Below are 26,486 nucleotides of genomic sequence, written 5' to 3'. Positions count from 1 at the left end.
ACCTCTACAGCCACCTCACTGGGGCAGAGAAAAAACCAGCAGCAATGACGGCCCATCCCAGCGTGAGCCCAGAGAGGCCCGTCGCTCACTAGCTGAGGGCCAGGCTGCAGTCAGAGCTGGCCTCCAGGTGCTTGGCGTAGTTGTAGTAGGTCGTGCGCAGGTGGACACGGTTCTGGAGTTCGGCGACTTCTATGGCTTTCTGCCACTGACTGGAGGCCTGGTAGAGCTTGTTGAGAAGGTCATAGCGCTTGCATTTCTTGTACAGCTGCTCGGCCTCCTCCTGAAGAGAGGAGCGTACACGTCAGCCCAGTTACAGCTCTGGCCGCCACACGGCCCACCATGGATGCCGCATGTGCCATCAACCAGCCCATGACAGACTGGCGTAACACACCGAGGGCAGAAGGACACTTCAGGATGCATGCTGAGATATATGAATGTGGCATCCCCGTACCCAGGAAGGGCTGACCTCACCCAGGCCTGTCTCTAGTGGGGATGTCCCTGTGTGCCACGAGGGAGGAGACCCCGCCCGATGCAATGCCCTCAGAGTGGCCTGCACGCATCCCTACAGAGCAGGGGTGAGGGCTGACCGCTCAGGTATGCCCAGCTCTCCTATGTGGCAGACACGTGGGTGCCCCCCAGCCCTCGTCTCAGAGCCCCCATGCAGCCTTGGGCCATTTGAGCTGCGCTGGCCACAGCCCACCCTGTCCGGCCACTCAGCCTCTGCCTCCCGAGTTTTATCAGCCTCTCTGTTCCTCCTGGGGTATGATGGGCCATGAGCTCTGTGAACGCGCAGTGGGCAGGGTGGAGACCTGTCAGAAGGAAGAGAGAGGCCTTGGGGGCTGCACCCCTTTTTGGCTTAAGCTAGTTTAGGAGGGTTTGTGTTCCCTGCAACTGAATGGCCCAGCTAAGCACACAGGACGGCCTCCCCTCTGAGGTCCCTCCAGAGCCCAGCTGGTCAAAAAGTGAGGGGCGCCCTCTCGGCGGGAGGCCCGCTGCCCGACTCACCAGCATGCCCAGCTGTATGGCGAGCACAGCCACCCGGGCCTCCAGCTCTGGCTCCTGCTCAGCTTCCCGCAGGGCTCGGGCCCCACGTGCGTGGCCCATGTTGCCCAGGCACACCTTGGCGACGTCCAGCCGCTGGGTCTTCACACACACACGTGCCATGTTCTCCCAGACAGCCTCGCTGCGGCAGAGGACACGGCAGCTCCATTAGCTTCCAGCCCCCCAACCTCGGGCCCCACCGTGACCAATGCCAGACAACGCAGGGGACACGGAAGGACACCCACAGTCACCAAGAAAGGGGCTGCTGGAGGCCGAACGGGCTCCACCCAGAGCAACACGGCAAACCAGGGACCACATCCCCCCTAGAAGAAAACACGTCTCCTGGGTCCGTGGCTGGTGCCCCCCCTCTCACAGTTCCCGTTCCCCAGGGTCTCTGGTAGCCCCACTCTTTACACCAGGCTCCCTCCCACAGCCCCAGGCTTCCTGTGTTTCCCCTGCAGACGATGGTGGACGGGCTCCTGTTAAAAGAGAGGAGTCTTCTGTGTGCTGACAAATGCCCCCGTCTCTTTCTTGCCTCAGTAGGTCCATCTGCTCAGCAAACACTAGCTTCTCTTCGCCACACACACCACACCCACAGCCCCCCGGCCCAGAGCTGAGTGGATGTGAGGGTCCGGGGGCTGCAGAGCCCGCCGAGGAGTGGGACAGAGGAGCTGCTCGTGCAGCGCCCAGGACTCCTGCTCCTTGCCCGCCCCTGAGCTCGTGTTCTCAGGGCACATGGCTGGGCGCACCCTGGCAAACAAAGGTTCAGGGGGGCCCAGGTTCTTCCTACTCCTTGTATGGTTTCTAGTGTTCTCTCTCTCTGACACTGACCTGGGGCTCCCGGCCCACCCGCTGGGCAGGTCCCAGGCTCAGTGTGAGCCTGGAAACAATCTCAGACAATCCACGGCCACCCTCCAGGGATGACTCAAGTGTCCTTGCAGGGGCTGCCTGAGTGCATGCTCTGGCCCCCCGTCTTGGTGGTCCCAGGCCCATGGGACCCGGCGCTGCCCACCCTGAGCTCAGACCCAGGCCTTTTCCAAACAAACATCTTGGTGTGAGCTCACTGCCACAAGGAGCTGAGTACACCTGGGTGGTCGGTCAGCCCTCGGCCCCAGGTCTGTAGGGGTGAGTGCAGGCTGCTCCAATCAACCAGATACCTTCCTATCATAAAACCTGCAGCCCATGCATATACACACGTTTATATGCACAGACACACACACATATACACACACACACACACACACACACACAAAGACCCTCAGGCCGCTCCCCTTGCACCCCTGGCTGCTCCTCCCCACCTGGCCTCAGGTGAGCAGCATGAGGGACTTAGGGCCCTCCGCTCACAGGCCTCTGAGAGGTTGCAGCCAAGGTTCTGGTGAGGAAGGGGGTACTCCAGGCACGTGCAGGGTCCGACTTGTAGCCTCAGTGCTGCAGGCATTTTCCTAACGGCCTTGCCTGAGCTTTCAGAATTCCGATCATTAACGGTCTGAGAAAGCAGAGGCTTTAGAACCCCACCAGGTCACGGGGCTGCAGCTCCGTCTCCTGCCCGTGGCCAGCAGCTGCAGTAAGGTCCGCAGAGCCAGGCCCCTTATCCATCCAGCAGCTTCAGGCAAGAAATCACCTTCTCTGCACCAAACTCCCCTCCTTATAATAAGCAGAAAATCAGAGCTTGTCTTTCCCTCCTCCTCACTTGCTGGTTGGAATGAACATGGAAGTACTGGGGGTGTGAAGCCAGTTGTCTAGAAGCACACGTCTGCATGCCGCCCAGACACCGCCACTGTTACAGCAGGGGCTCCCTGGAGCCATGAGGGTCTGGGGGACAGACTCAGACCTGGTGAGCGAGGCTCCCCCAAATACTGCTGGTTCTAGTGACAGCAGAGTCCAGGCTCAAACCTGAAATCTCAAAGCAGATACCCTGTTCTCACCCAGTTTCTAGTCCATTCTGTATAACTTTTCTCTTTCCACTTACAGAACTGATGCAAAGTCATCACTGCTTCTCAGAGACTTCTCACTCCCCTTTAAACATGCCTCGGCGCTTTCAAGGTGGGGCCCCAGAGCAGGCGTGGGCAGCGCAGGGAGGTGAGTGCTGGTCTGGGGCTTGGCGTTGCCTGGGCCTTCCCAGGCCCGCAGTGCAAGGTTCTGCTCAGACAGGAGGCCTTTTATTCTCTCTTTCCAAACGTTCTCACACGATTGGAACCTTCTTTAAAATACTCTATGCCAAGGACATAAGAGACCAGTGTGAGGGTGAGGACGAGTGCTCCCCTTCCTCTCTCGTTTGGAAAGCAGATGGCCGATATCTGCATCCACTTAAAGTGGGAAAGAACCGCACAAGCAGAGGAACCTGGGAACTCCGTCCCAGAACTCTTCCCAGTGGGCAGAGCTGGGCTACGTATCTCCCCGTGGATGGCTGCGTGCCTGGCCAGCATCAAGCACTCTTGGGGGCAGAGGACGGAGGGCCTCTGGGGTTTCACTGTGCCTCCCTGGGATAAAACCACGGGGCATACTGTGTGCACATATTCGACAAAGCGTTCCATCCACCAGATCACTGAAACGCCCGGTTATTTCCACCCCCGCCGCCCTCCGTCCCGGGAATGAAGCCTCCATCAAAAAAAAATAGCCTGCGCTGGACGCACACCCTCAGATGTCCCTGCTGGGCTGAGGCTGCCTGAGGGGACTGCAGCAGGGGCAGGCGCCTCCCCATGCAGCTGAACGCAGCCCTGCCCGAAGTGCAGACCCAAAGGGCTGGCTGTGTCCTCTGCTGGCCTCTGCCTCCGGCCACCAGCACAGCACCAACGCCATGCACAGCTCCTGTCCTCTCCAGGGGCAGCTCCAGCTCCAGCTCCAGGGTGCTCTTCTGGGGCTTGTGCGTCTGACATAAATTCCGAGAAGTAAACACCACCTAGTCTCCATCCAAGTCTTGAGAGTTTCCTGTTGTTGGGGCCAGTCTGTGGACAGCATTCACATCTGCACTTCATCAACTCAGAGAGGCGCCTACGCGAGCCGCAGACGGGGTGGCTGGGGGGCCGGCCAGAACAGCCCCAGGGGCCCCCCTTCTCGGGCCTGCTCCATGGAGACCCCCAGGCAGAGCGTGGGTGACTGGAAGATGAACGGCCTCGTGTTCTACTAAGCAGCACACATGGTTGCCAAGCCTCCCGCGCTTCTCCGCTTTAAGATGAACACTCGTCTGTCGGTGTGCTGGAACAGGGCAGGCACACGCTGGCACTGCAGCTAGACCCCACGACAGAACACCATGCTGGAGGACAGGAGGGGCCCTTGAGGGGGCTCAGGGAGCAGAGCCCATGGTTGGCTTCCATTCCCCTACGGGCCCCCCTAGTCACAGGATGGATGAACGGACGTGAGGGAGGGGTCCTCCGAAGACAGCATCACTCCTAACTCAAGTCCAGCTACCAGGACTGCTGCCCACCCCGCAGCTTCCCTCTCTGCCATGAGCCAGAATCTGGGGGAACGGCTGAGGGTGTAGGGCCTGATGAACTGACAGGAGCCCCCCCGAGGACTTCCTGGGGGTCCTGCCTGACCCCCCTTGCTGTCCAGTCTGGGAAGACAGCTGGATGTTTCTGGCCCAGCAGCTGCTCGTGGCACAAGCAAAGCAGGTGCTCCTGTATCTGAAACTGCGTGCTGCTTTTTATCAGAAATTAGCCATTTGAAGGCTACCTAGGAATAAATGATTTACATGAAGAAGGAGGAGACTTGGGAAAACTGTTTTTCGAGGCCTCCATCTACTGCACTGTGTGCTCAGGAACTCTGAGTGTTTGAACTGCTGGCCGCCGTCTTCCTCAGAGAAGGGGGCTGCGTGCGGGTACAGGGGTACACAGGACCATGGGCCCTCCCCCACATCAAGCCTCTGGTGCTGAGAACGGGACCACAGGGAGGAGGAGAGAAGGAACAGCAGCTTTTCTCCTGATACAAGCCAAGGAAAGACAGAAAGTGGGAGAATCCTAAAATAGGTCAAATCCCTCAGGGAACTGATGCACAGACATTTTTCGGGACCTGCGATTCTCCAAAGACCACCTTCCTTTCAGGAACATAGATTTGGTGATGTGAGGGAGGGGGTCTCGCTTTGCGTGCTACACGTACAGGCCCTGTATAAACATGGGATCGAAAGCATTGCGGGCAGGGGCTTCCGGGGCTTCCAGAGCTGGCCGGACCCCTGCTTGGTGTCCACACAGGCTGGGAACTCTCCAGGGCTCTAGAAGCGGGAGGTGAAAGGTGAGGGCTGAGACCAGCTCAGCTGTGCCCTCACTGAGGTCGTCTCATCATCTCCGTGACCTCTCTGAGCCCCAACTTCTCTCTTGTGAGGACACTCCTCCCTACACCTTGGGGCAGCACGTGCTGTTACCCGGAGCCCTAGGGCTTTTACTACACATCTTAGGTGTGTACCCACAAACCGTGGTGCACATGTGCTTTTTCATTCACTCATAGCCGCTGAGGCCCTGGTTGGGTGAGCGACCCAGTGCTGGCTGTGGGTGTCACAACCCTCCCACAGTGTTGGTCTGCGGGCTCAGGAGGGTTTGAGCAGAGCAGATGAAGGTGTGTACAAGCCCCCAGCAGCTTAACGGCTCTGTTCAAGGTACAACAGCACACGTCGTGATGGACCTGGTCCCTTATCAGCTGTGCAGGTTGCTATCCCATCAGCAGCAAACAGCCCAGGCCAGAAATCACATTCTCTCGTTCCCCTCAGGCCTCCTTGGGTGCCCGGCACAGCATGTCCAGAGCCCTGCCTTCTTGAACCTCAAGCACGATGCCCTGGTCTGGCAGTTCTCTAAGTGGGGCCCTTGACCTGCCAGATCTAGGGATCAAGTGGGTCTGAGCTGGGAGGTGGGGGCCTATCTAAGGGGACCTCCCCATCACAGCCACCTCCTCCGCTGCCCTCCCCTCCAAGCAGTTCCCTCCTCTATCTGTATCTCCCTGTGTCGACGGCCGGCCCTGGCACACTCTGTGCTGGGGGAAAGAGCAAGGGCTGGGCGGGTGGCTGGTCAGCAGCGCCCTACCTGCCCTGAGCTCCGTGCCGCTGTCTCCAGGCCCAGACCCAGTGAGGAGGCTGCCTAGAGCACTGTGGGCAGTAGCTGCCTCTGCAGCTGCTCTGTGGCACCTGAGTGCCCAGCTGGCTGCGTCCAAGACAGACAGGTGGGACCGTGGGGCTGCTCCAGGCCAGCATCCCGGGCCCTCCCTTTTGGAAAGGAAGATGGGGAGGAGCCGGGGAGGAGGGTCCCGGAGCAGGACTTCAGAAGGCCCCCCTGCCTTTCCTATCAGGAAACACATCCTGTTAGTGTCTGGCTGCTGTGGCCGGCAGCTATTTGTTGCAGTTGGCTACGCCCTCCAGCTCACCAAAAACAGCCTCAAAAACAACCATTTCCTCTCTGCTGAGAGACAGGGGGAAAACGCACGCGCGTGCACACACACACACACACACTCACTTCCCTGCAGCAGGCTCTCTGCTTTCCAGGACCAGCCGTTTTGTGGCAGAGGCACCAGGCAGGGGCTCGGACAGCACAGAGGCCGCGGTACCCCACTGTTCCTGAGGCCCTGCTCAGAGCCTGGTTGCCGTGCTCGCATTGCTCTGAGCTCAGCTGGTTCCAAGGAGTGAGGCCCAGCTGAACCCACGTTGCCGACTGCCTCTTCTCTCCAGTGACTCTGTTCTGTGTGGGCGAGAAAAGGCTTCCAGCCTCCCTGGGCCGCTGCTTCCCAGGACGACGGCGCACTCAGGACTCGAGGCTCTCACAGGTGCCCTGCTTCCTTCCCGGGATGGGCCATGCAGCCGCCTTCACCTCACGCCTGGCCCTGCTCCAGGTGCAGGAAGGAGGGTAAGGAGGACCGTGAGGAGGGCTCACCTGTCACTGTCACACGGGCCTTCTGACCCTCCGAGAATGAGCGGTGATGTCCTCTAGCCGCCCCTAGCAGCGTCTCGGTTCTCCCTGGCCATAGCAGCTGACTGGGTCTGGGACTTTCTCCACGACACACAGACGGCACTGGCAGCCAACGATGACTGTCCAGAAACTGGTGGCCACGGCCGTGCTGGTGGCCCTGGTGTCTCTGGTCCTCAACAACGCGGCAGCCTTCACCCCCAACTGGGTGTACCAGACGCTGGAAGATGGGCGCAAACGGAGCGTGGGGCTGTGGAGGTCCTGCTGGCTGGTGGACAGGGCCCGGGGAGGGCCGAGCCCTGGGGTCAAGCTCGGGCAGGCAGAGGCACGGGACTGTGAGCCCCTGGGCTGGGGCTCCGAGGCGGCAGGCTTCCAGGAATCGCGAGGCACCGTCAAATGTAAGTCTGCTTACTTTTCTGTCTCCTTGAGAGCGGGCGGGGCCCGATAGCCTTGCACCGCCTGTGTGTTTGCTCTGCTCTGAGGGGTGACGCTGGCTTTTGGGGACACCGGGCAGGCCCGGAGCTCCATGCCCACCCTTCCCTCGCGAGCCACTAGCACGTGTCACTCCTGCTCAGCCCAGATCTGCCTCTGCTCTTTCATGACAGTTCTCATGCAACAGTGGGCTTTTCTCTGCCATTATGTAGAGCTAAAGGACAGCGTCGTTAACCAAATCAAGGCAAATTCATTTTTCCTGGTGGAAAATTAAGGTTGTTAATGAGAAGAATAAACAAGAAGCTTAAGAACACGTGGCTAAGTTCTGACTTCATTCCACAGTTGTCAAGGTTGTTACGGTGGTGAGCAATGCGGGGGGCAGGGGGGCCAGGGCTGACAGCATGTGGGCTCAGGAGGGCAGAACCCTCACCCTCTCCACCCCGTGGTCACGGGTCCTGGTTGGTCATGCCGGGCACTGGGTTTACCGTTATTCTGGAAGCTGGGAACTTGACTTTGAAAATAGAGTCAGGTTTGCATGGACGGGATGGAAGGGTTCCTATGTCTGAAGACGCCTGTCATCTAAATAGTCATGGTGGCTAACGGGGAAAGGTCTCCCTGTGATGACTCTTTACATTGCTGAGAGGGTCTAACTCGAAGGGAGGCATCATCCGTTCTGAAGACAAATGCTGGTCTTTAAGGAAACGTGACACGTGAGGCTTCAGCCGGGCCTTTGCTAGACGGTGTCCCCAAAGTCCTCAAGCAACACAGGCATGTGATGTGCTTGGTGTGTGACTGTCCCCAACTGCCAATGGGATGGGCTCGGAAGGAATGCGAGGGATTCTAGGGTGGGGGATGGTGCCCCATTTCATGGGCAGACAACGCAGGCATGTGGCTGGCCAAGGTCTTCGAGGGTATGCAAGCTGCTCTGTGCACGCAGCCCCTTACTGCGGCCCGAGGGGGTCTTCTGTGGAGTGGTGGCTGTGATTGTCTGTCACTTCCTCCTCCTTTGCAAGCAGGGAACGAAAACCTCTCTTTAAAAAATCGAACTGCATGAATGACCTCAGAATTTTCTGTGAGCTCTCAGAACTCAGAGGGTCTGGAAAGCCGGATAAATGCAGCTGGACTTGGGTTGCTTGCTGGTCAAGAACGGTTCTTCTGGTTTTGGGGACCATCCTGATTTGCAGTGAAAGCCAGTGGCCCCATGGTGGCTCCAGTGTGGGCTTCCCATCACCTCTGTCCCCATTGCTGAGGCCTGGTCACCTCAGGCCAGGAGGACACCAGGGGGCCTCCTGACCCCCACACAGCTGGCCTTCGCCTCCCTGACCACCAGAGACGCTCCCTGACCAACTTAAAATATATCCTCTCACCATTAGCATGGCATTTGTGGCAGCTGACCCTTCGTGAATCTCTGAGCATCCAATATTTGGTCAGAACAAGGGAAATGTCTGCAGGAGCTTCTCTTGAGCAACACCGAATGGAAGAAAGTGAGCCGACTTCACATCAGCTCCGTGTGACGGAATATGACAAGCACGCTGGCGTCCAGGCCCCGGTGGTCTGGAGCTGGGGCTGCTGGCAGCCACCTTAAATCAAACCGGCACCCAGTCTTATTAACCCAGCCCAAGCTGTCCCAGGTGTAGCCGATGTAGCCGGGATGCAGAGATCGGGCGGAGGCGGCAGGAGTCCTCGGACAATGCCCGCTGGCTCTGCATAAACACCCTCCACATCAGTCACGACAGGGCAATGGGGTCTGGGCTGCAGAGCTGACAGTCCCTGGAAGCAGGAGTCACAGTTCAAGCCTGAGCACCCATCTAGGGGCACCAAGGAGAAGCAGCACGTCCCCTGTCACAGGTCACCCTGCTTTGCCCAGAGAGCCAGGCTGTCCTAGAGATTCGACATTGTGACAGACAGCCAGGGCAGCAGCTCGGGGACAGTGGACAGGCTCCTGTCAGCTCGGTGCCCGAGGTCCTGGCACTGCCGGGGGGAGCTCAGAGTTGCTCCATGGTCATTGTGGCAAACGTGGAGGGGGGCCATCACCCAATAGTCTCAGCTCTGGGCAGGGGCCTCTGTGCTGCTGCACACCCTGAGCGGGCTGGGTCGGGGGCGCGGGGGTCAGTGCTAGGTCGGGGGCGCGGGTCCTCCAGCTGCCCAGTCACGCTGGGTCCTGTCTTCGAGGATGCTTGCTGGGCAGTATGCGGTGATCCTGACTTTTATTTCTGAGCAGGTGGATCTTTCTTCCCTGGGTGCTTTGGGGCATGACCCAGCGGACTTGAGGTGCCCCTCTGGCTCCTGAGGAGACCTCACAACCTAAATTCAGGGTTAGTCTTACTCTGTTCCTTGTTTTCTCTGCCATCTCTCATCTTTCCATATTTCATGCATTCTGTCAGGCACTCACGGTTCTTTTTCTGAAGCGAGGTGCATCGCGAATAAACATAGTTAAATCTTGGGCAGGGGGCTGGAGCCCAGCGCTCCCTCAGGGGGGCCCCTGCCCCACCCACCGACCCACAGGTGATTCGCTGCGCTGCTCTCGGCCCCAGGGGGGTGGCCTGAGTCTCAGTGGAAAGGCAGAAGGGCATTTGGTGGCAGCAGACACACAGTTGTGCCACATCTGTCTGGCCAGAAGACATTCGTGCCCCATCCTCACTGGGCTCCTTAAAATCCAGGTGCTGCTGCCCAGGCTACGCACACAGGTAGTGTGAGAACCCTGTACAACAGTTGGTGGGTTCCAGCCAGGACAGGTCCCCTCTGGGTGGCTGGAGAAGGGAGCATGGCTGAGAGGAGAGGCAGGCAACGTGGCGGGTCTGCAGGCGGTCACCTGTTCTTCCTTTACACCCTCTAGACAACTTCACCACCTCGGGTCCACGGGGACCTGGTGACTTAGGCAGGGGCCCCTGTGCAGCAGCGTGTGCGGTGGGAACGCCACATGAAGCCACTGCCAGGCTGTGTGGCACAGGGCTGTATGCTCAGAGCCGCCAGGAAGGCTGGCGCTGGGCCGAGCACGAGCAGTGGGCATGGCAGCCGGGCCCCTGGCGCTCTGCTCCGGGCTCCGGGAGCTTCAGTCATGTGGCTTCACTACACCAACACGCACCCCTGCGGCCGTCCCCTGACGCTCATTCCGCCGCACGCCGCTGCCCTCCTTGGCCAGCAGTTCATTCAGGTCTTTCCTCACCTGCAAGGCTGAGCTCGGGAGACTGCACGGGCTTCTCTGGGCCTGGCTGTGAAGCCAGCACTCGGCTCTGTGACGTTAACCTCCGTCACGTTTAACGCCCTTGTCCCTGGTGTCATTGCCACCTCCCAAAAGCTACCATCTTTTAAAGAAGCACAGTCTCTGTGTCGTCATATAAGAAAATAATTGCAAAGAAAATCAAGTGGGAAGAAGATATAAAGAGCATTGGGAACAGCTGCTCCACGGGAAGTTAGCTGGTTTTCCCAAGCAAAGAGGGAAAGAGCCACCTGGGCGTACCCCATCCTGACGGGGCCATCAGGCCGGCGGTGCCTCCAGATGCCCCTGAAGACCGAGCGAAGAGCCAGGAAGGTTCCAGCAAATCAGCCTGAACCTGGGCTAGCCTAAGCTGATGTCTGCAGCCTTGGAGGAGGTGAGGACATCTCAGACCCCAGCGAGCACGAGTCCAGTGTCCCCTATGCTAAGGCTCAAAGAGCACTGCTGCCATTCTCCTGGCATTCTGGACCCACAGCCACACCAGGCCTGGCCCTGCTCATACCACTGGGGCTCCCACGACCTCACCGGGCCCCTGCCTCCTGTCCCCTGGCGCTGTAAAGGGTCAGCGGAGTGTCAGCATTCCTGGAGATGGCAGTTACGTTCCTGCGGTTATTCTGAAGACTACAGATCCTGAGCTCCGTTCCCCGGGAGTGAAGTCCACCTGGGAAAAGTGAGCGAGACAGCAGAACCCACAGCGCTCAGCTTGACTCAAGGGGAAGAGTTCATTCAGTGGTGACTGTCATCCGTCTAGTGGCATGCCCACGTGGGCTCTCTCTTTCTCTCTCATGCTTCTTGGGTGCTGGGCTCTCCTTCCAGAAGCTGCTGACTTGCCAGCAGCCGGGGCCTCTGCCACAGTCCTGCCTCATCCATGCTGGCCTCGGAGCCAGTGGTGCCACCCCCAGGCCGGAGCCGGCACTGGGAGGAGGCCTGGGACGGGGCAAGGACGAGACCCTTCAGGCCCTGAGTGACAGAAGGACAGCGATGGGGAAGCAGCTGGAGTACCACGGGCAGGAGGAGCGGACCCTCCGAGGTGGGACATGGCACAGCACCTCCTTTTGACTCGGCTCCACAGCGCCAAAGATGCAGGCGGTGCAGAGCTGTGAATCAGAGGCCATCAGGGGCTAGACCTCCCGACCACACGCTGCTGCCCCTGCCTCTGCCTCTGAGGTTCGTCCGGGAGGCTGCTCTGTCCCCCTCTGCTGTGTGTCCATGTCCCCTGCACCTCACTCCTGGACCAGGTGTGGTTGGGGGAGCAGAGTGCAAGGAGCCCCGGTTGTGGGGGGAGGGAAAGAGATGGGCAAGGTTCTCAGCGCAGACAGAGGAATGACTGCAGGACGGAGGGAGGCGCAGCCCCCGGGGCCTGCCCGGCACTGACCCCGTTCTCCCTCTTGGTCCCTCACAGTGCAGTTCGACATGATGCGTGCCTGCAACCTGGTCGCCACGGTGGCTCTCGCTGCGGGCCAGCTCACCTTCGTCCTTGGGCTGACGGGCCTACCCCTGATGTCGCCCGATTCCCAGTGCTGGGAGGAGGCCATGGCCGCTGCATTCCAGCTGGCAAGTAAGTACCGTGGGCCCCCAGAGGGGCAGGCAGAGCCGTGGCTCCCTCAGCTCCTGTTGGGGCTGAAAGGCCCACTGTGGCCTCCTAATGTCAAGGCGACCTCCTGGGGTCACCCTGTGCTCCACTTGTTGCCCCACTGATCACCATGGGTGGAAGCAAGACAGAAACATGCACATGGTAGGGGGTGAGCACGGAGGATGCAAGCAGCACTGGCTTTCTGTCTCTATCGCCGTGGCCCCCGGCCCTTCTCCATGGTGAGACAAGGTGCTGGCACGCGGGTGACGTGCTCTACCTTCCAAAGCCTTAGGTATCTGGTATTTTCTCTGCAGCCCGTGTGCTGGGTAGCCTGGGTTCATGCCCTCCCGAGACGGCGCAACAGCTGGGAGGAGCAGTGAAGTGCCTGCCCTTGCCCTGGGGAGAGGGACAAGTGCCCTCTGAGCGCATGCCTGGCGAGGTGAGGCAGCCCCGCTTTGCCATAGAGCCCAGGGACATCAGGAAGGGAGCCCCTTTGGAACAATCTGGAAGCCACTGTGGCCTCCAGGGGCGACTATAGGCTGAAATGGGGGCATCGCATGAGCACACCTTGTGGTCTTGGAAGGGTGAGCATGGTAGCGTCGTTGTGAATTATGAATGGAATTGTTCCAGGAGGTTCCATGGTGGCCATGGAGGCACCGTCACCCCCAGGAACAGGGGGCGGCTCGGCCAGTCTCCCTCAACGTCTGTTTCTTTTTGCCGCCGCTGGCTCGGGGTTAATCGTGGAAACTTGGGGGATGTTCAGGCTTTCTGCTACCTACTGGGGAAACGTCTGGTCCGGTCCAATGGGGACAGAGACTGCAGTGGCCAGGGTGGGAGGCGTCACAGCCAACCTGCTCAGTGGAGAACGGCAGCACGTCCCTGTGTGGAAGGTGCCGTTCCAACGAGCCAGTAGAAGAAATGGCAGGAAGTCTGAAGTGAATCATTCCAGGAATAATAGATCCTGGCCATTATTCTTCTGGAGAAACACAATTTCCAGAATGAGGCTGACAGACTGGCAGATGTCTGTGTGCTGGAAAGCGCCTGGGTGGGAATCGGAAAGGCACTCCTTCACACCGTTAATGGAAGGTGGTCATGGTACGGTCACTTCCCCATGGCCCAGGCTGGATGTGGGAGCGGGTCCTGAGGGCCAAGCAGGGAACAGCACAGGGTCTGGCGTGAAGGGGACGGGAGTGCATCTTGGCTCCATCACTTACTATCCGTGTGACCCAATTCGCCCCTCAGTTTACCCACCTGCAAAGCAGGCATGAAGTGTACCCCCATTGGAATGATTTTGAGAATTAATGAGGCAGGTTGAGTGGGATCCCGGATCACTCCTGCCTTCGTCCCTTCTCCAGGAATGTGGGTAAAAACCCAGACATTCCAAGTGATAGGGATACCGTTAGGAAAAATACCCGTTTGCCCTCTGCTGACCTTAGGGCCATAAAACAGAATTGGTTTCTCTAACTCACTGAAATGGCCCCTGTCCATCACACGGGGGTATCTCAAATTCCATCTCTCCAAGAAGGAAGTGGAAGATTTTGAAACGTGATTGGAAAAGCTGGATTAAAAACAGATATTTTAGTGGCATTAAGGAAATGAAAGTAACAGTTCTTGCTCTGAAAATAACTCCTAGCGGGATAATCGAATTGGCCATTGCGTTTCTTAAGAAATGTCTTTGAAATGCTTACTTAGAATTATTAGGAGAATTAGTGTGGGTTTGGTGTGAAACTGATATCTCACTTCCTGCAAACTCTTATTTTAGAGCAAGATAGTGTTGTTCACAAATAACATTTTTTAAAACTCGAAAGGGGGGAAGCCCCATTAACTAAAATCAAGTTGCTCACAGCAACCCTGGGGGGATGGCTGCCAAAGGTCTCTTGGGGGCCTGTCCTGGCGAGGCGGGGGCAGGGGTACCGTGCTTCCTTTCCTGAGTATTTCCAGGCCATCACAACCTCTGGAAAGGTTGGACCAGGCTCTATTAAAAAACCCTCAGACAGACAGAAGCCAATGGAAAAAGCCAGAAGCACGGAGGGGCAGTCCATGGCGTTTCAGATGGTTCCTCTTGTCTCCGCAGGCCAGCCCTCTCCTTGGTGTCTGACCATTACCCCCAATAGATCTGTTTTGCCCAAAAAGGAAATGCATTTGGCCCTGTTTAGACTTGTCTCATTGACAAACAGTACAGAATGCAGCTATGTGCCTTTCTTCTATCATGCTGCTAATTTTAGAGTTAGGTTTTTTCCTGTGCTCCGGTCCGTTTTAAACAGTCAGGGAGAGACTGAAGGGCGCCAGGATATCCTGTCCCAGGAGGGGGAAATGCCTGCTAGTACCTGTTACGCAAGCCAACCTTGAGTCCCCAGTGCATGGGCCAGAGGGTGGGCAGGGGAAGAGAACGAGGAAGGGAAAAGCACATGGTGTTAACCCGAGGCCAGGAAAAGCTGGAAGCAGCCAGAGACACTGACAGGACCGCTGCCTGGCACCGCAGCCCGAGGGGATGGGAGTCTGCTCCCTGGCTCATTCATTCCACCACCATTTCTGGGCACAAAACACAACGGCACGACACTGGGCCTGGGTCTGTAAATGGACAGTCCCCTGCTCCTTAGAGCTAAGGCCTCAAAGGATCCTGTCACAGCGACAGTGACACGGGAACCCTATGAAATGGCTGTTTCCAGGTTAAAAATGTGAATTATCAGCCGTGTCACTTGGTGTGCTCTATTGTAGTCAGGCCATCATGCACACGTTTCCAATTTCTTTGCAGAATTTTCCAAAAGTGTAATTTTAACTGACTTAAAGGTGAAAAAAATTCCTTTCTTTTCCGTATTCCACCCCCACCCGATAAGCTGAATATGCTGCGAAAAGGCTTCATTTTCCCTGTGGTGAAAACACTCTGCACGTTAGGGACACAGGCCTGAGGTGCCCAAGTTCACCCCTGTCCCCCGCTGGGTGTCCAACAGACTCTCGGGAGGCAGGGGTCACACAGTGGCCGATGAGATAGGTACAGTCACCATGGAATGGCTCTGCGCTGTCCCCTGGGGCCGCTGTCTCCCCGTCTCCCCTCGTCCTCCTCTTGGTTCTTTCTGTTGTAACCAGTACATGGCAGACACCAACCGTCAGGCTTTCCTTTCTTCTCTCCTCTTCGGCCTGTCACTCAGTCTGTCGGCAATCCAACTTGGGAGTGCTGGAGACCTCTCCGGAGGGCCCAGAGCAGCGAGGCTGCAGTCACACGCTCCTCGTGTGCTGGCAGCAGAGGTGTCATGAGGGCCTGTCGTGTGGGGGCCAACAGGCCGCTCTAGCCCCAGAACCACCAGCTGTGGTGCTCGGGCCCTGCCTTGCCAGGTGTTTTCAGCGCTCCCTTCCGACGGCCTCACACCTGCGTGAGCTCCGCTCTGGCTCACTCTGCAGACCTTCCTTTGCTCCTTGGTTCCCGATTCCTCCTCTCACTGCTCCTCTGTTCCTTCGTGTCTGTGGCCTCACTGCTGTGTGCAGGAAGGCACAGGCAGAGCCGGGAAAGCAGAGTTGAATGGGGATCAGAGGATGCCACCTATGAAAGGTGAAAGGTTACTCTCGGCCTCTGATTACTGCAGATGCTGACGACCCACGTTCCACATGGGAACAGCGTAGAAAGCCAGCGTGAACTCTGCAGGCAGCCCAGCTTGGCAGGCACCTCGGGGTTCCTGAGGATGGCCGAGCATTGCCATGGGTGTCTGGGTGAGAGTGGGCTCTGCAGCAGGCTGTCTAGCTTTTTTTCCTTTCTTTCTTTTTTTTAATAAATTTTATTGGGAAATATTGGGGGACAATGTGTTTCTCCAGGACCCATCAACTTCAAGTAGTTGTCCTTCAATCTAGTTGTGGGGGGCGCAGCTCAGCTCCAAGTCCAGTTGCTGTTTTCAATCTTTAGTTGCAGATGAGGGGAATTGAACCAGCAACCTTGTTGTTGAGAGCTCGCGCTCTAACCAACTGAGCCATCTGGCTGCCCCTCCGGAAGCTTGTTGTCTTCAATCTAGTTGTGGAGGGCGCAGCTCAATGGCCCATGTGGGAATCGAACCGGCAACCCTGTTGCTCAGAGCTCGCGCTCTAACCAACTGAGCCATCCGGCCGCCCCAGGCTGCCTAGCTTTGGATGAGTTATTTCATCCCTCTGCTCTTTGGGCCATGGGGAGAGCTATCGCAGGCCTACAGACCTGTAGCCGTCTGCAGTCAGGCTTGCTGCTCCCGTCATTCTGATTTCCCACCTAGTCCTGCTGGACCGCACCACACTGCAATGTTTTCAGTCCCTAGACACGTGCTCTGCGCTCTTTGTCAGGGTGAGGGCTCTCTACCTGAGACCACTGTGAGTGCCACAGCCAGCCAGGCGCTCCCTTGACCCACCCCATGGGCAGCCTACCCTCCCAGGTAGAATGCTGGGGAGAGGACTCTGAAATTTCCAAAGTGTGACCCTCTCGCAGCCCCCCAGGGGCTCACAGGGTCCCCTGGACCCTCACTGTTGGCTATGCAGGACGGACTGACCATGAGTGGCCCAAGGCTGACATGTTTAGGCGGCGATGGACGATCTAGCAGTTATTCAGGGCTCTGTTCTGGGGTCAAGTTGCGTCTTTAAAAGGCAACTCCTCAGCCATCACTGGGCCTCCAGGGCAGTGCATTGTGTCTGAGTCCAGCCTAGGAACACTGGACCCTCCACGCTCAGTCAGGCTGGGGACATAACTGGCACCCCCCGTGGCTCACCATCCCATCAGGGCGTGCTGGCGCTCTCCTTGGGGTGGAGGACTTGTGGACCCCACTACTGAGAGCCCTGGGCTAGCAGGCACGTCCCCGCACCTTGGGAGCCAGTGTCTTGCCTGATGATGAGATGGGGTCATGTGATGGGAGGCGGGATGGGGCGCGGGAGACAGAGGGCCGGGCTTCTCATCTGTTCCCTTCCCTAAGCACCCCCCCATCCCTACTGCTCACTCAAGTCTGTGTACACGCCACCTCCAATCCTTTTTGGAAAATACTGGCATATAATTGAAAAACTTCTCTAGCACTGCACTCAAGGACCCTAGAAACGGTGTCCCAGGCTGCACCCATCTGTACCTGTGACAGCCAGGACAGTCTGAGAAAAAGCACAGTCCCCTTTGCCATGTCCCAACACAGAGCTTTCAGCCCAAGTGGCCTGCCTTCCTTTAAACACTGGCTTAAAACCCTCCCTTTAAACACGGGTCTACTAGCCACAGGTTTATCAGTGTGTTTCTTCTGAAGTACGTGGCCCTCGCTCTCAGGCGTCCATGGATTTCTTATTCCAATATTTGTTATTATTCTTAGTTTATGATTTATCAGCTCTCCTCATAAGTAACCCTCACCCTCCATCTCTGCAGAAGTTTTAGTTTAGCCTCCTCGTCAGTCAGGCGTGTGGCCCTGGACCTTTCTCAGACTTAACAGTTTTTCTCAAAGTACAGTAACCGCAGTGAAATGTTGCAAAGTACAACCATTTTTGCAGAAGTCAGCTGTTCCATATTTCATTATAAGCTGCCTTCATAATGGCCTTAGGCTCTCCTTGGGGACATTCTCCCATGATTCCTCATCTCCTTTATGGAGCTCCCAAGAGGCCTGAGCTTTGTGCTGTTCTCTCAAATAAGGGAACCTTCACGTGTCCATTTCAGGGCACCCGCACCCCGATTTCCACAGCCTGGCACTGCAGAGCACTCACTGTCATCTCACACATGGGCTCTTCCTCGCACGCACTCTGTAGCTGAGGGACAGCAGTCCTCACCAGAACGATTTCCGGCGCCGGGCTCTCGCGCTCACCTCAGGCGGTCTCCTCCTTGGAACACGACGCCTCTCAAGTTTCAGCAGGATGACTAAGAAGGCAGTTTACTGTGGAACCTGGTCAAAAGCCACTTTAAAAGCCTCACATGGCTTCTGATCTGCTGCCTTCCTCTTTCCACTTCTGGAAATCATTAGACTTTTTCTTATGATGGCAAAACCTATAAACACACGAAAGGCCACTCACAACCCCTCCCCACCCCGAGAATGCTGATTCTATTAGCCCTCCGAGGTCATTCGAGGTGATAAATGGTAATTGTCTTGGCATCTCAGGAACTGGGGGGAATTCCTCTGTTTTCTTAGACTCGGGGGCCTTCTCACAGAAATACGTAAGTTTTTGTTTTTTACAATAAACCAGTGTGTTGTTTGGTCTGGACAATTTGCTCTTCTGTCTCTGCACCTATGACCTAAGCCCCCGTCTCCATCCTAACCGCACCTCTCATTTCTTCCTTCTCCTCCATTTTTTTCCGTGCAGCTCAGAGAGCTGATGCGTCAGGCAGAACTTGGGAGCGTCGGTTCTCGTGGAAGTGTTATGATCGTATCAATTGTACCATTTTTAGCGTTTCCGTTTCCAGAATCCCTCCCTCCAGGGAGAAATACGGGACCACCACTGCTTTTCGGCTCACAATGTTGGAAGATCCCAACCACAGCCGTGCCTTGAGTCGGCTCATTAACTAGTCTGCTCTGTACATGTTCTCTCTAGAAGCCGTCACGTCAGTTCTCAGTCACAGGCGCCTGCCTTGCCAGTTCTGCCACTGTGCACGCCGGGGCAGGTGTGCTGGGGGAAGAGCTCAGGGGTCAGCCCCACGGTCTTTCCACTTATGCCACCTGTGTGTGCTGACAGTCAGTCAACGGAAGGCCCTGTGACAGACACCGACGCCCTAGGAAGCGGGCAGGAAGGAAGAGAAAGGAAAGGGCTCTCTGCAGGCTGAGCTGTGAATCACATTGCCCGCCTCGCGGCCGGCTCACAGGAAGGGGCTGCTGGCTTTGGAAACATAAATCCATGAGGATGGAACCGAATCCACGTGCAGAATTCAGTGCGTTTGCTAAAACTCCCCCCCCCCCCCCAGATTTGTTTCTGGACAAACCTTAACATCGCTGACAAGGCTTGGGAGAGAAATCTTCCAGGGACAACTATGCGAAGAGACGGGGTCTGCACATTAGGCTGTGACAGAAATGGAAAACCTGAGGCTGAGGCCAGAGCAGCCCCGGATCTACTTCCTCCACACTGCTCCTCTCCCCCCAGCCAGAGAACTTTATGAAAGTAGAAGGCTGATTTTAGGAGAAGGTCTGCACACGGCGATGACCCGATTGTCAGGGCTGAGGCTGGAATGCAGCGAGGCTGTGAGCCCACACGGGCTGTCTTTCCACATCTCTGTGGCGTTTTACAACTGACATGTGGCACCCACAGAACACCCCTGAGTACCCTGTGTCTGTTCAGTACCTACCGCCCCCGTCGGCCCAGGGCAGGGTTGGATGATTGTCAGCCAGGGAGCCAGTGGGTACTCTAGCAGCCTGCTGGGAAGAGGCAGAGTGCACGAGTCCCTGTGCCAGGGACATGGCTGGCTTTTCCTGCAGTTTGGCACCTGTGCTCACTGTTCCAATAGGTTCTCTGTACCTTCCTGGTGCAGGAGGACGTTTTTCTCAATGTATTTTTCAACGTTAGAGAAACCCCTTCTCTGACTATATGTGTTTTAAGTTGAATGAAAATAAACAAAAGCCAATGCCGGTCTTTACACAGAGTAAGTCATGCCAACCTAAGTTTTGTTAGCCTTTTTCCACACTAGAATATAGAACTAGACACTTCCTTTCTACTTCTCCTCGGGGGAGAAAAAAAAGCCAACTAATGTGCAGACTCTGAATTACGCCAGCTAGGAAGCAAGACACCCACACCTGTGCTGGAAACAGCCCAGGGCCGCTCACTGCTGGATTTTCACCCGTTTTCAAGACAAATGATGAAAGAGGAGGACGCGCGGCTCATTCGTTTTCATTTTGTAGAAACGCCATTTATCAGGCTCTGCTCTGACCCTGACCGGCCATCTCTGTCGCTCTCCTGCTTGTGTTTTCAGGCCGAGGAGGCTATGCCCCGGGTGTCTGCGAATTTAGACGTCTATAATCAATTATCTCCTTCCCGAGTGTTCTTTCATCTTGTGGTGGAAAAAACAGACGCGCTCTGAAAGCTGAGTTTGTGTACCTTGTTGGCAAAGAAGGAAGAAGCAGACCCCAAAGGTTACAGAATCTTAGCTTACCCTATTTTCAAAAACCTACAACACTGACCTGAAGAAAAGAAGTGACAACACAGCTGCGTGGCCCTGCGCCGCTGGGGAATGTGAGTGTGGGCGCAGGGCAGTGTCCGAGTCCTGCCCTGGCACTGCCCGGGGGTCAGAAGCTGGCGGCTGCTTTGCTCACACACTCTGTGGGGTGGTTCCATGAGTTAACACATTCACCACGTGGAGTGCACACTGGCCTCTGGTGTCACAGGCCCAGCCTGGCGCTGCCCTCTGGGAGGACTTGCCCAGTGGCTGCCCCGGCTCTCTGGCACGATGCTGCTCCCCCATGCCCACGCCATGCAGCCTAAATGCCTCTCATGTGAGGTGGACCACGTGGCAGTGATTCATTTCATCTTCATCCCCCCCAAGAAGAATGCCAGTTCCCCAAGAACAAATCCACGGCGCCTTAGCCCCCAGAGCGCACGCGAGTGGAATCGCCACAGGTCTGCTGAACACATCGCACATGAACTCACGCACAGCACCCCTGGCCTCGTGCTGAGTGACATCTGCTCAGTCGTGGCTAACAAGGTCCTGTCGTCCCTCTGATGGGTTTTGGTCATGAAGAAGCTTAGACGACTTGACTGTGGAACCTGTTACTCATCACGTCTCCTTTCCCAGTGACCATACTGCATGCTATTTGGATTTGTCTCAAATAATCCACTGAATAAGTAATTCCTGGGCGACGCTCTGGGAGGCCGAGATCAATGGGGGGGCCACACGGGAGGAGGTGCCATGCTCTGAGCCGAAGGAGGCTGGCGTGTGCCTTGACCACTAAGCGGAGCACTGAGCAATCAGGGACAGGGGGACAGCAGCACCAGGAAAGCCCGAGAAAGAGTGGAATGTGGCATCTCAGAGGCGTGGAAAAGCACCAGCGTGGCCTCAGCGTGACAGAGATGGGGCAGCCATGGAGGAGGGGGGGAGATTCGAGGCCAGGCAGGGCCAGGCCAAGATGCGTCCTAGGGCCAAAGACGCCATGGGGGCGTGTTGTACGTGGGGGCACGTGGCAAGTGTCTTACAGAGCTGACGGTGCAGCTGTGGGAGAAGCCTGGAGTGTGTCAGATGCATTAACATCCGTGACAAGGCCGACGGGCATAGCGTGGGCAGGTGAAACGCAGAGACCTATTGCCAGTGTCATGACGGACTTCAGGAAGGGCTTGTAACTGAAGAATCTAAAATTCGTTGTACTTCTAAAATATTCTAAATGTTTTATTGTGAAATATACATGCAAAGGACTCAAGGAAACATGCGTGTCCTGCTAAAGACGTAATGAGGTGACCTCGGAGAAACCTCTGGGAACCCTCCTGCTGCATCCTCTCACCCCTGGGAGGTAACCACTGTCTGGCATTCGTGGCAGCCACTCCCTAGTTTTTTATACTTTTATTCCCTTTCCAAGGTTTGCTAGAAGGCGGCCGGACGGCTGAGCCTGTGTGGACCACGCACAGAGGAGCACGTGGTTGTACCCGTGTCCCTGTTGACCTCGGCTCACCCTCCCTGGTACAGCATGGCTCATGCGCTGTGCGCCCGCCTCTTTCCCGCTGCTGGCTGCCCGCAGCTCATTGTCTCCTGTGGATGCCAGTTTTGGATGTTGCTGATTTGGGGCTGGGGTCGTGTTTTCTGTGATTGGCAGGTGTTTTACTTGGGTGCAATCCTGGGCATCACCCGGCTGTCTTGAGCTCCGACTCTGCCTCATATCTGGGCCGACACTTGGCGTTTTTGCCCTTTCTAATTAGGCCAGTCTGGTGAGTGAATGAGTTTTAGTCCTTTCCAGTAGAGGGTCGCCTCTTTCATTCCAGTTCTCACAATTCACAGGTCTCCACTGAAATGTTTTGCAGTGAAATTCAAGGTCCTCTCTCTTTATTCGTCAGTGGTGTAAACCAACCCCAAGACAGATAACTGAGCCGTGAGAGGGCGTTGCTCTGAAGGCCGCGGGGAGGCCCAATTCTTTCACTCTGCTCTGCTTTGAGGAACGATGCTGTAGAATTAGAGCTGAGGCCACATAACAGACTTTTAAAATGTTCTTATAAGACACACAAACCAAAAGGAAGCTTAGTGAAAAAAGGGAGAAAACAGGCTTCAACCACAGCAAGGGTAAGCGTCTGTATCCCTCCGCAGGGTGGGTGCCTGATGCAAACCAGCTGCTGCCGTTTGGATAAATTCCTTCCGACCGCGTTGGTCTTTAACACTGTCCACCCACTGGCCTTGCTAAGAGCGCCCGGCAGCCGGGGCCTTGCTCCTTTCCTGTCAGACATAAGCTGGCTTCCTAACTTGCTGTCCCAAAGTTCCCATCCTGCCCCATCCTTCTCCGTCTTGTGGCAACCAGGCATAACAAGCCCCCGTGGCTGACAAGAAATGCCCAAAGACATAGTGAAAAAGAGGGGACACACAAAGTACTTCATTTTCATGACACGAAACACAAGCTGTAGCTCCTTTCCCCACTAATGCGACACTTGGTGCCATAAAATCGTGAGCAGAGGATGCACCCTTCCCTGGGAGGCAGAAATGCCCCAAGTTTCTTTTCGTTGGTGTGCATGACAAACAGAATTAGTTATTTTTAACAGAAAGGAAGTATCCAGAAGCTTTCCATGTATAACAAGCTCCACAAGTAGTGCAGAAGATTGACACAGAGATTAGTCACCGTCACCATTGTTTAGGACATGGCCGAGGTAGACGAATGTTTAATTCATACTTTCTGGAAAGTACAGTGACGATGACACCATGTTGCTTGTGCTTTTAGAAAACGCAAGCCTGTCGGCCAAATCCCCCAGCTCCACCCGCCCCTGGCACTACCTTCTAACACAGTTACTAGAACCTTAACTGGTATCACTGCTGCTCTCTGCTCTGGGGCCACGCTGGTCGTGCACGACCTGGCTTCCTGAGGAAAGCAGGGTGGCCGTGGGGAGTGGAGGGACCGGCATGAACAGATGTACAGATGTCACAGTGCAGGGCAGGAGGGGAGACTGCAGCAGCAGCAGCTCCGCCTGGCCAGAGCCCAGGGCAGGGGACGTGGACGGGCCTTGGCAGCAGGACTGTGGTGGCCTCAGCCATCGGGGTTTCTAGCCCAGATTCAGACCTGAATCTATCAAACATCACTGCCCCGTTATCCTAGTCGACAGACCCTGGGTGCAGAACCCTGGCTTTCCTACTGTAGAAACTAATCAAATCAAGTCTTTGGCGCTCCTTGAAGGTCAAACTATGAAAATAATGCTTTGCTATTAGTTACAAACTGAATATGGACCAGTCCTTGGGAACCGTGGTCACTGCGGGACTCTGGCCAGTCCTAGCACGGTCTCCTGCCCTTCTCTGCTCTTAGAGTTTGCAGAGAGAAGAGAAAGGTATGGGAGGAAAATAAGCAGGGGAAAGGGGAGGATGGGGGCGGGTGGAAAATTCTAGAACCAGATGCATCTATTCAGAAGTGAGAGGAGAAACCAAACACGCCGGCAGGAGACGAGGAAGCTTCTCCAATCTCGGCTTCTGCCCCCTCCCTAAGTGCGCAGGCTCTAGGCTGCCTTGAGTTTTGAAAGAAAAGCTCTATTTCCTCTAGGCACAAATGCTAAGAACGAGAAGACTCTTCAGGGGGGTGGCCGCTTAGCTCAGTTGGTTAGAGTGTAGCGCTGGTAGCACCAGCGTTGCCGGTTCAATCCCCACATGGGCCACTGTGGGCTCTGCCCTCCTTAAAAAAAACCTCTACAGAACAGGAATTTGGACTCAGTTAAGTACCACTCTGATAAGATTTCTAGGTAAGATTTGGGACATCTCTCTGTTTGCTTTCACTTTGAAGGAATTTAGCATTTATAAAAGTCAGAGAGGACCTTACACTGTTACTGCTGGGTCTGTTTGGGCTGAGGGAAAGCGCGTGTCAGTGTCACCTCCAGGCGGAGGGCAACTAAGGACACAGCCTGACACCTGGAGGAGCCCAGGGAGAGGGTGCAGGACCAGACCTTCCTATGAAGCCCCTAGAAATTATCCTGTGCCAGAACCGAGCGGATGCACGACCCCCAGCCACCAGACCCCAGGGCCATAAAAACCCACACAGGCCTAACACAGAGCAGCTCCACACGGAAGCACTGGGACCCAGAACTGGGGTCATCGCCCACTCGGGCAGCACCGACGGTCCAGGGAGACGCGCAGCTCCGGTTCTCTGGGGACTCCGTGTCACGGGAGTTCTGCTGGCCTCTTCCTGGCTCTGAGTACGGCCTTCTCAACACTTGTCTTTCGTTTGCAGGTTTCGTCCTGGTCATCGGACTGGTGACATTCTATAGAATCGGCCCCTACACCAGCCTGTCCTGGTCTTGCTACCTAAACATTGGCGCCTGCCTCCTGGCCACCCTGGCGGCAGCCATGCTCATCTGGAACATTCTTCACAGGCGGGAGGACTGCATGGCCCCCCGGGTGATCGTCATCAGCCGCTCCCTGACGGCGCGGTTTCGCCGCGGGCTGGAGAATGACTACGTGGAGTCCCCGTGCTGAGGCCGCCGGGCAGGCGCCCTGCTTAGGACTCTATCCCACTGTAACGAACAATCGAGAAGCCAGCGGGCCGCCTGTGCAGCAGCGGGCGCTTCGTGTGACTTCCTATATATGCATATGTACGATACACAGGTATGTTTACTATTACATATAAATACATTCTATGATCATATATCGTCTGGGCCAGCCTCCTCCTGACACTCACACAACCTGGCTTCACGCGCACGCATGTCGCAAGGAGGAAACTAGCATCTGAGACGCCCACGCGGAGCGGCGGCTGTCCTGCTCGGCCCCCAGGTCTGGGGTTAATTTATTCTCCATCTGCTGAGAGGGGCGTCCGCGGCCATTTTTACTTTGGTAAAGCAGGACACCCGGGGAGATTTTTCTGGAACTGGCCGTGATCTTCCTCGAGGGGCTCAGAATTTATAACCAGATGATTACGGCTTTACAACAGGATGGAGTTAGTAACATCTGTTTGCACCGGATTATTTTTCTAAGTTAAAATAAAGGGCAAACCTCTTGCCACTGTATACAGTGTGTGTTGTATCCATCTACGCTGCCACGTAGTGAAAAGAACTTGGTCTGTTTTCTGCTATTTTTGTGGGATGGCGGTGAGAGAGGGGCTGACACATTTTTAAAGTCTGGTGGGAGTGTGGCTTCGGATCCCTGACATCCTTACTCAGTTTCCGTTCATCTGAAGCCCACGTTCTTAGACTCTGCACACTGTGGCCCTATGATGGTGGACACACAGTTGGCGGAGTAAGAGGGGGAAAGTCTATTTGTTTAAAGAAATTCAGAGATCGGTGCACTTTTTTCCCCTATAAAATCTGTAGCCTGTCCTCAGCCAAATGCTCAGGGGGCTACAGAATGCCTTCACGATGCGACACTGATTGCAAACAGCCCAGCACCTAAATCTGTGAGAGGCGAGTAGGCCGAAACTGCCGGGGCTGAACAGGAAACACCTAACAACCGGCCCCACCCCCAAGGACCTGGGACGGGGGACTGGGACGGCCTGGCTACTTGTATAAGCACAGTCCTCTAAGAGCAGCTCTGCTTGAACTCACGCCACCTACAGGCAGAACCACTGTCGCCATCCTCTGGCCTGGGAAACTGACCCACAAGAAACGTTCAGCTTTGTTACTTTTAACCTTCCAGAGAAGTGAGGTGACTGAATATGAAGCCATATTGCCCCAGGATAGTCAGAACGAATGGCGGGTTGGGGTTGGTGCTTTAAAAAACATAAAGCAATTGAGACGATTTAAAAGCATCCGTGGCCTGACCATCTCAGCATCCAGTATAGAAACAGTGAGATTCCTGTCCCACAACCACTACACTCATGGGGAATATTTAGGTCACAGCTTCCTCTCTCTGAGCTTCTTTCTGACAATGGACTTTCCTCCAGATCATATGCTAAAAATAATTGTTTTTTAAAAGAATAATGGAATATTTAAGATGTATAATTTTAATAATATTATGTATATGACTATATAAATGTACATTAAAGTTTTAAAGTTGGCCACGTGGTTGATTACGGTCTGTGATCGTGTTTCTATTAAATGACAAGTGATCAGAGAAAGGCCGGGCTGTGCCATCCAGCCACTCGGGTCCACTTCCCAAACTAAGAGTCGTCTTGTTGAAATGGCCGGTGTGGAACAGGCCCTCCCAACTGGAACAAGATCTGGCCATACTGTTTTAGAAATAAGACAAGGGACTAGGGTCACATGCTAGTTAGAAAGATGCTTCCGTGTTGCAGAAACTACCACTGCAAATGAGGGAACCTGTTCCAGGCAATGTAACTTCCCAGCTTTCTCT

The 26,486-nt window shown here is 55.8% G+C and overlaps 2 protein-coding genes across 3 annotated transcripts in view; one reads left to right on the top strand and one right to left on the bottom strand.

Moving 5' to 3' along the window:
* Nucleotides 1–26,486, bottom strand: part of IFT140 (intraflagellar transport 140) — an 88,196-nt gene that overhangs the window by 15,885 nt on the left and 45,825 nt on the right. For both annotated transcript variants that reach the window (XM_019713165.2, XM_019713166.2), the window contains exons 19-20: nt 1,006–1,183; nt 90–280 (exon numbers count right to left, since the gene is read on the bottom strand). In XM_019713165.2, the coding sequence (XP_019568724.2) occupies nt 90–280; nt 1,006–1,183 (369 nt within the window). The remainder of the gene's footprint in view (nt 1–89; nt 281–1,005; nt 1,184–26,486) is intronic.
* Nucleotides 6,427–26,190, top strand: TMEM204 (transmembrane protein 204). The gene is made up of 3 exons (XM_019713170.2): nt 6,427–7,321; nt 11,975–12,130; nt 24,433–26,190. The coding sequence occupies exons 1-3, from the start codon at nt 7,042–7,044 to the stop codon at nt 24,675–24,677; spliced, it is 681 nt and encodes a 226-aa protein (XP_019568729.2). The 5' UTR covers nt 6,427–7,041; the 3' UTR covers nt 24,678–26,190.

The sequence above is a fragment of the Rhinolophus sinicus genome, linkage group LG18 (genome assembly GCF_036562045.2).
Source record: "Rhinolophus sinicus isolate RSC01 linkage group LG18, ASM3656204v1, whole genome shotgun sequence".
In the NCBI taxonomy this organism is placed as follows: Eukaryota; Metazoa; Chordata; class Mammalia; order Chiroptera; family Rhinolophidae; genus Rhinolophus; species Rhinolophus sinicus.
Note: the sequence above shows the minus strand (reverse complement) of the source record. Positions and strands in the feature narration are given on the sequence as shown.

What these genes read in the sequence shown, in the direction of transcription:
- TMEM204 (XM_019713170.2), top strand. Translation starts at nt 7,042, where the DNA reads ATGACTGTCCAGAAACTGGTGGCCACGGCCGTGCTGGTGGCCCTGGTG. An exon ending in ATCGCGAGGCACCGTCAAAT is followed by an intron (nt 7,322 to 11,974) that starts GTAAGTCTGCTT and finishes GGTCCCTCACAG; the next exon opens with TGCAGTTCGACATGATGCGT. An exon ending in CGCTGCATTCCAGCTGGCAA is followed by an intron (nt 12,131 to 24,432) that starts GTAAGTACCGTG and finishes TTTCGTTTGCAG; the next exon opens with GTTTCGTCCTGGTCATCGGA.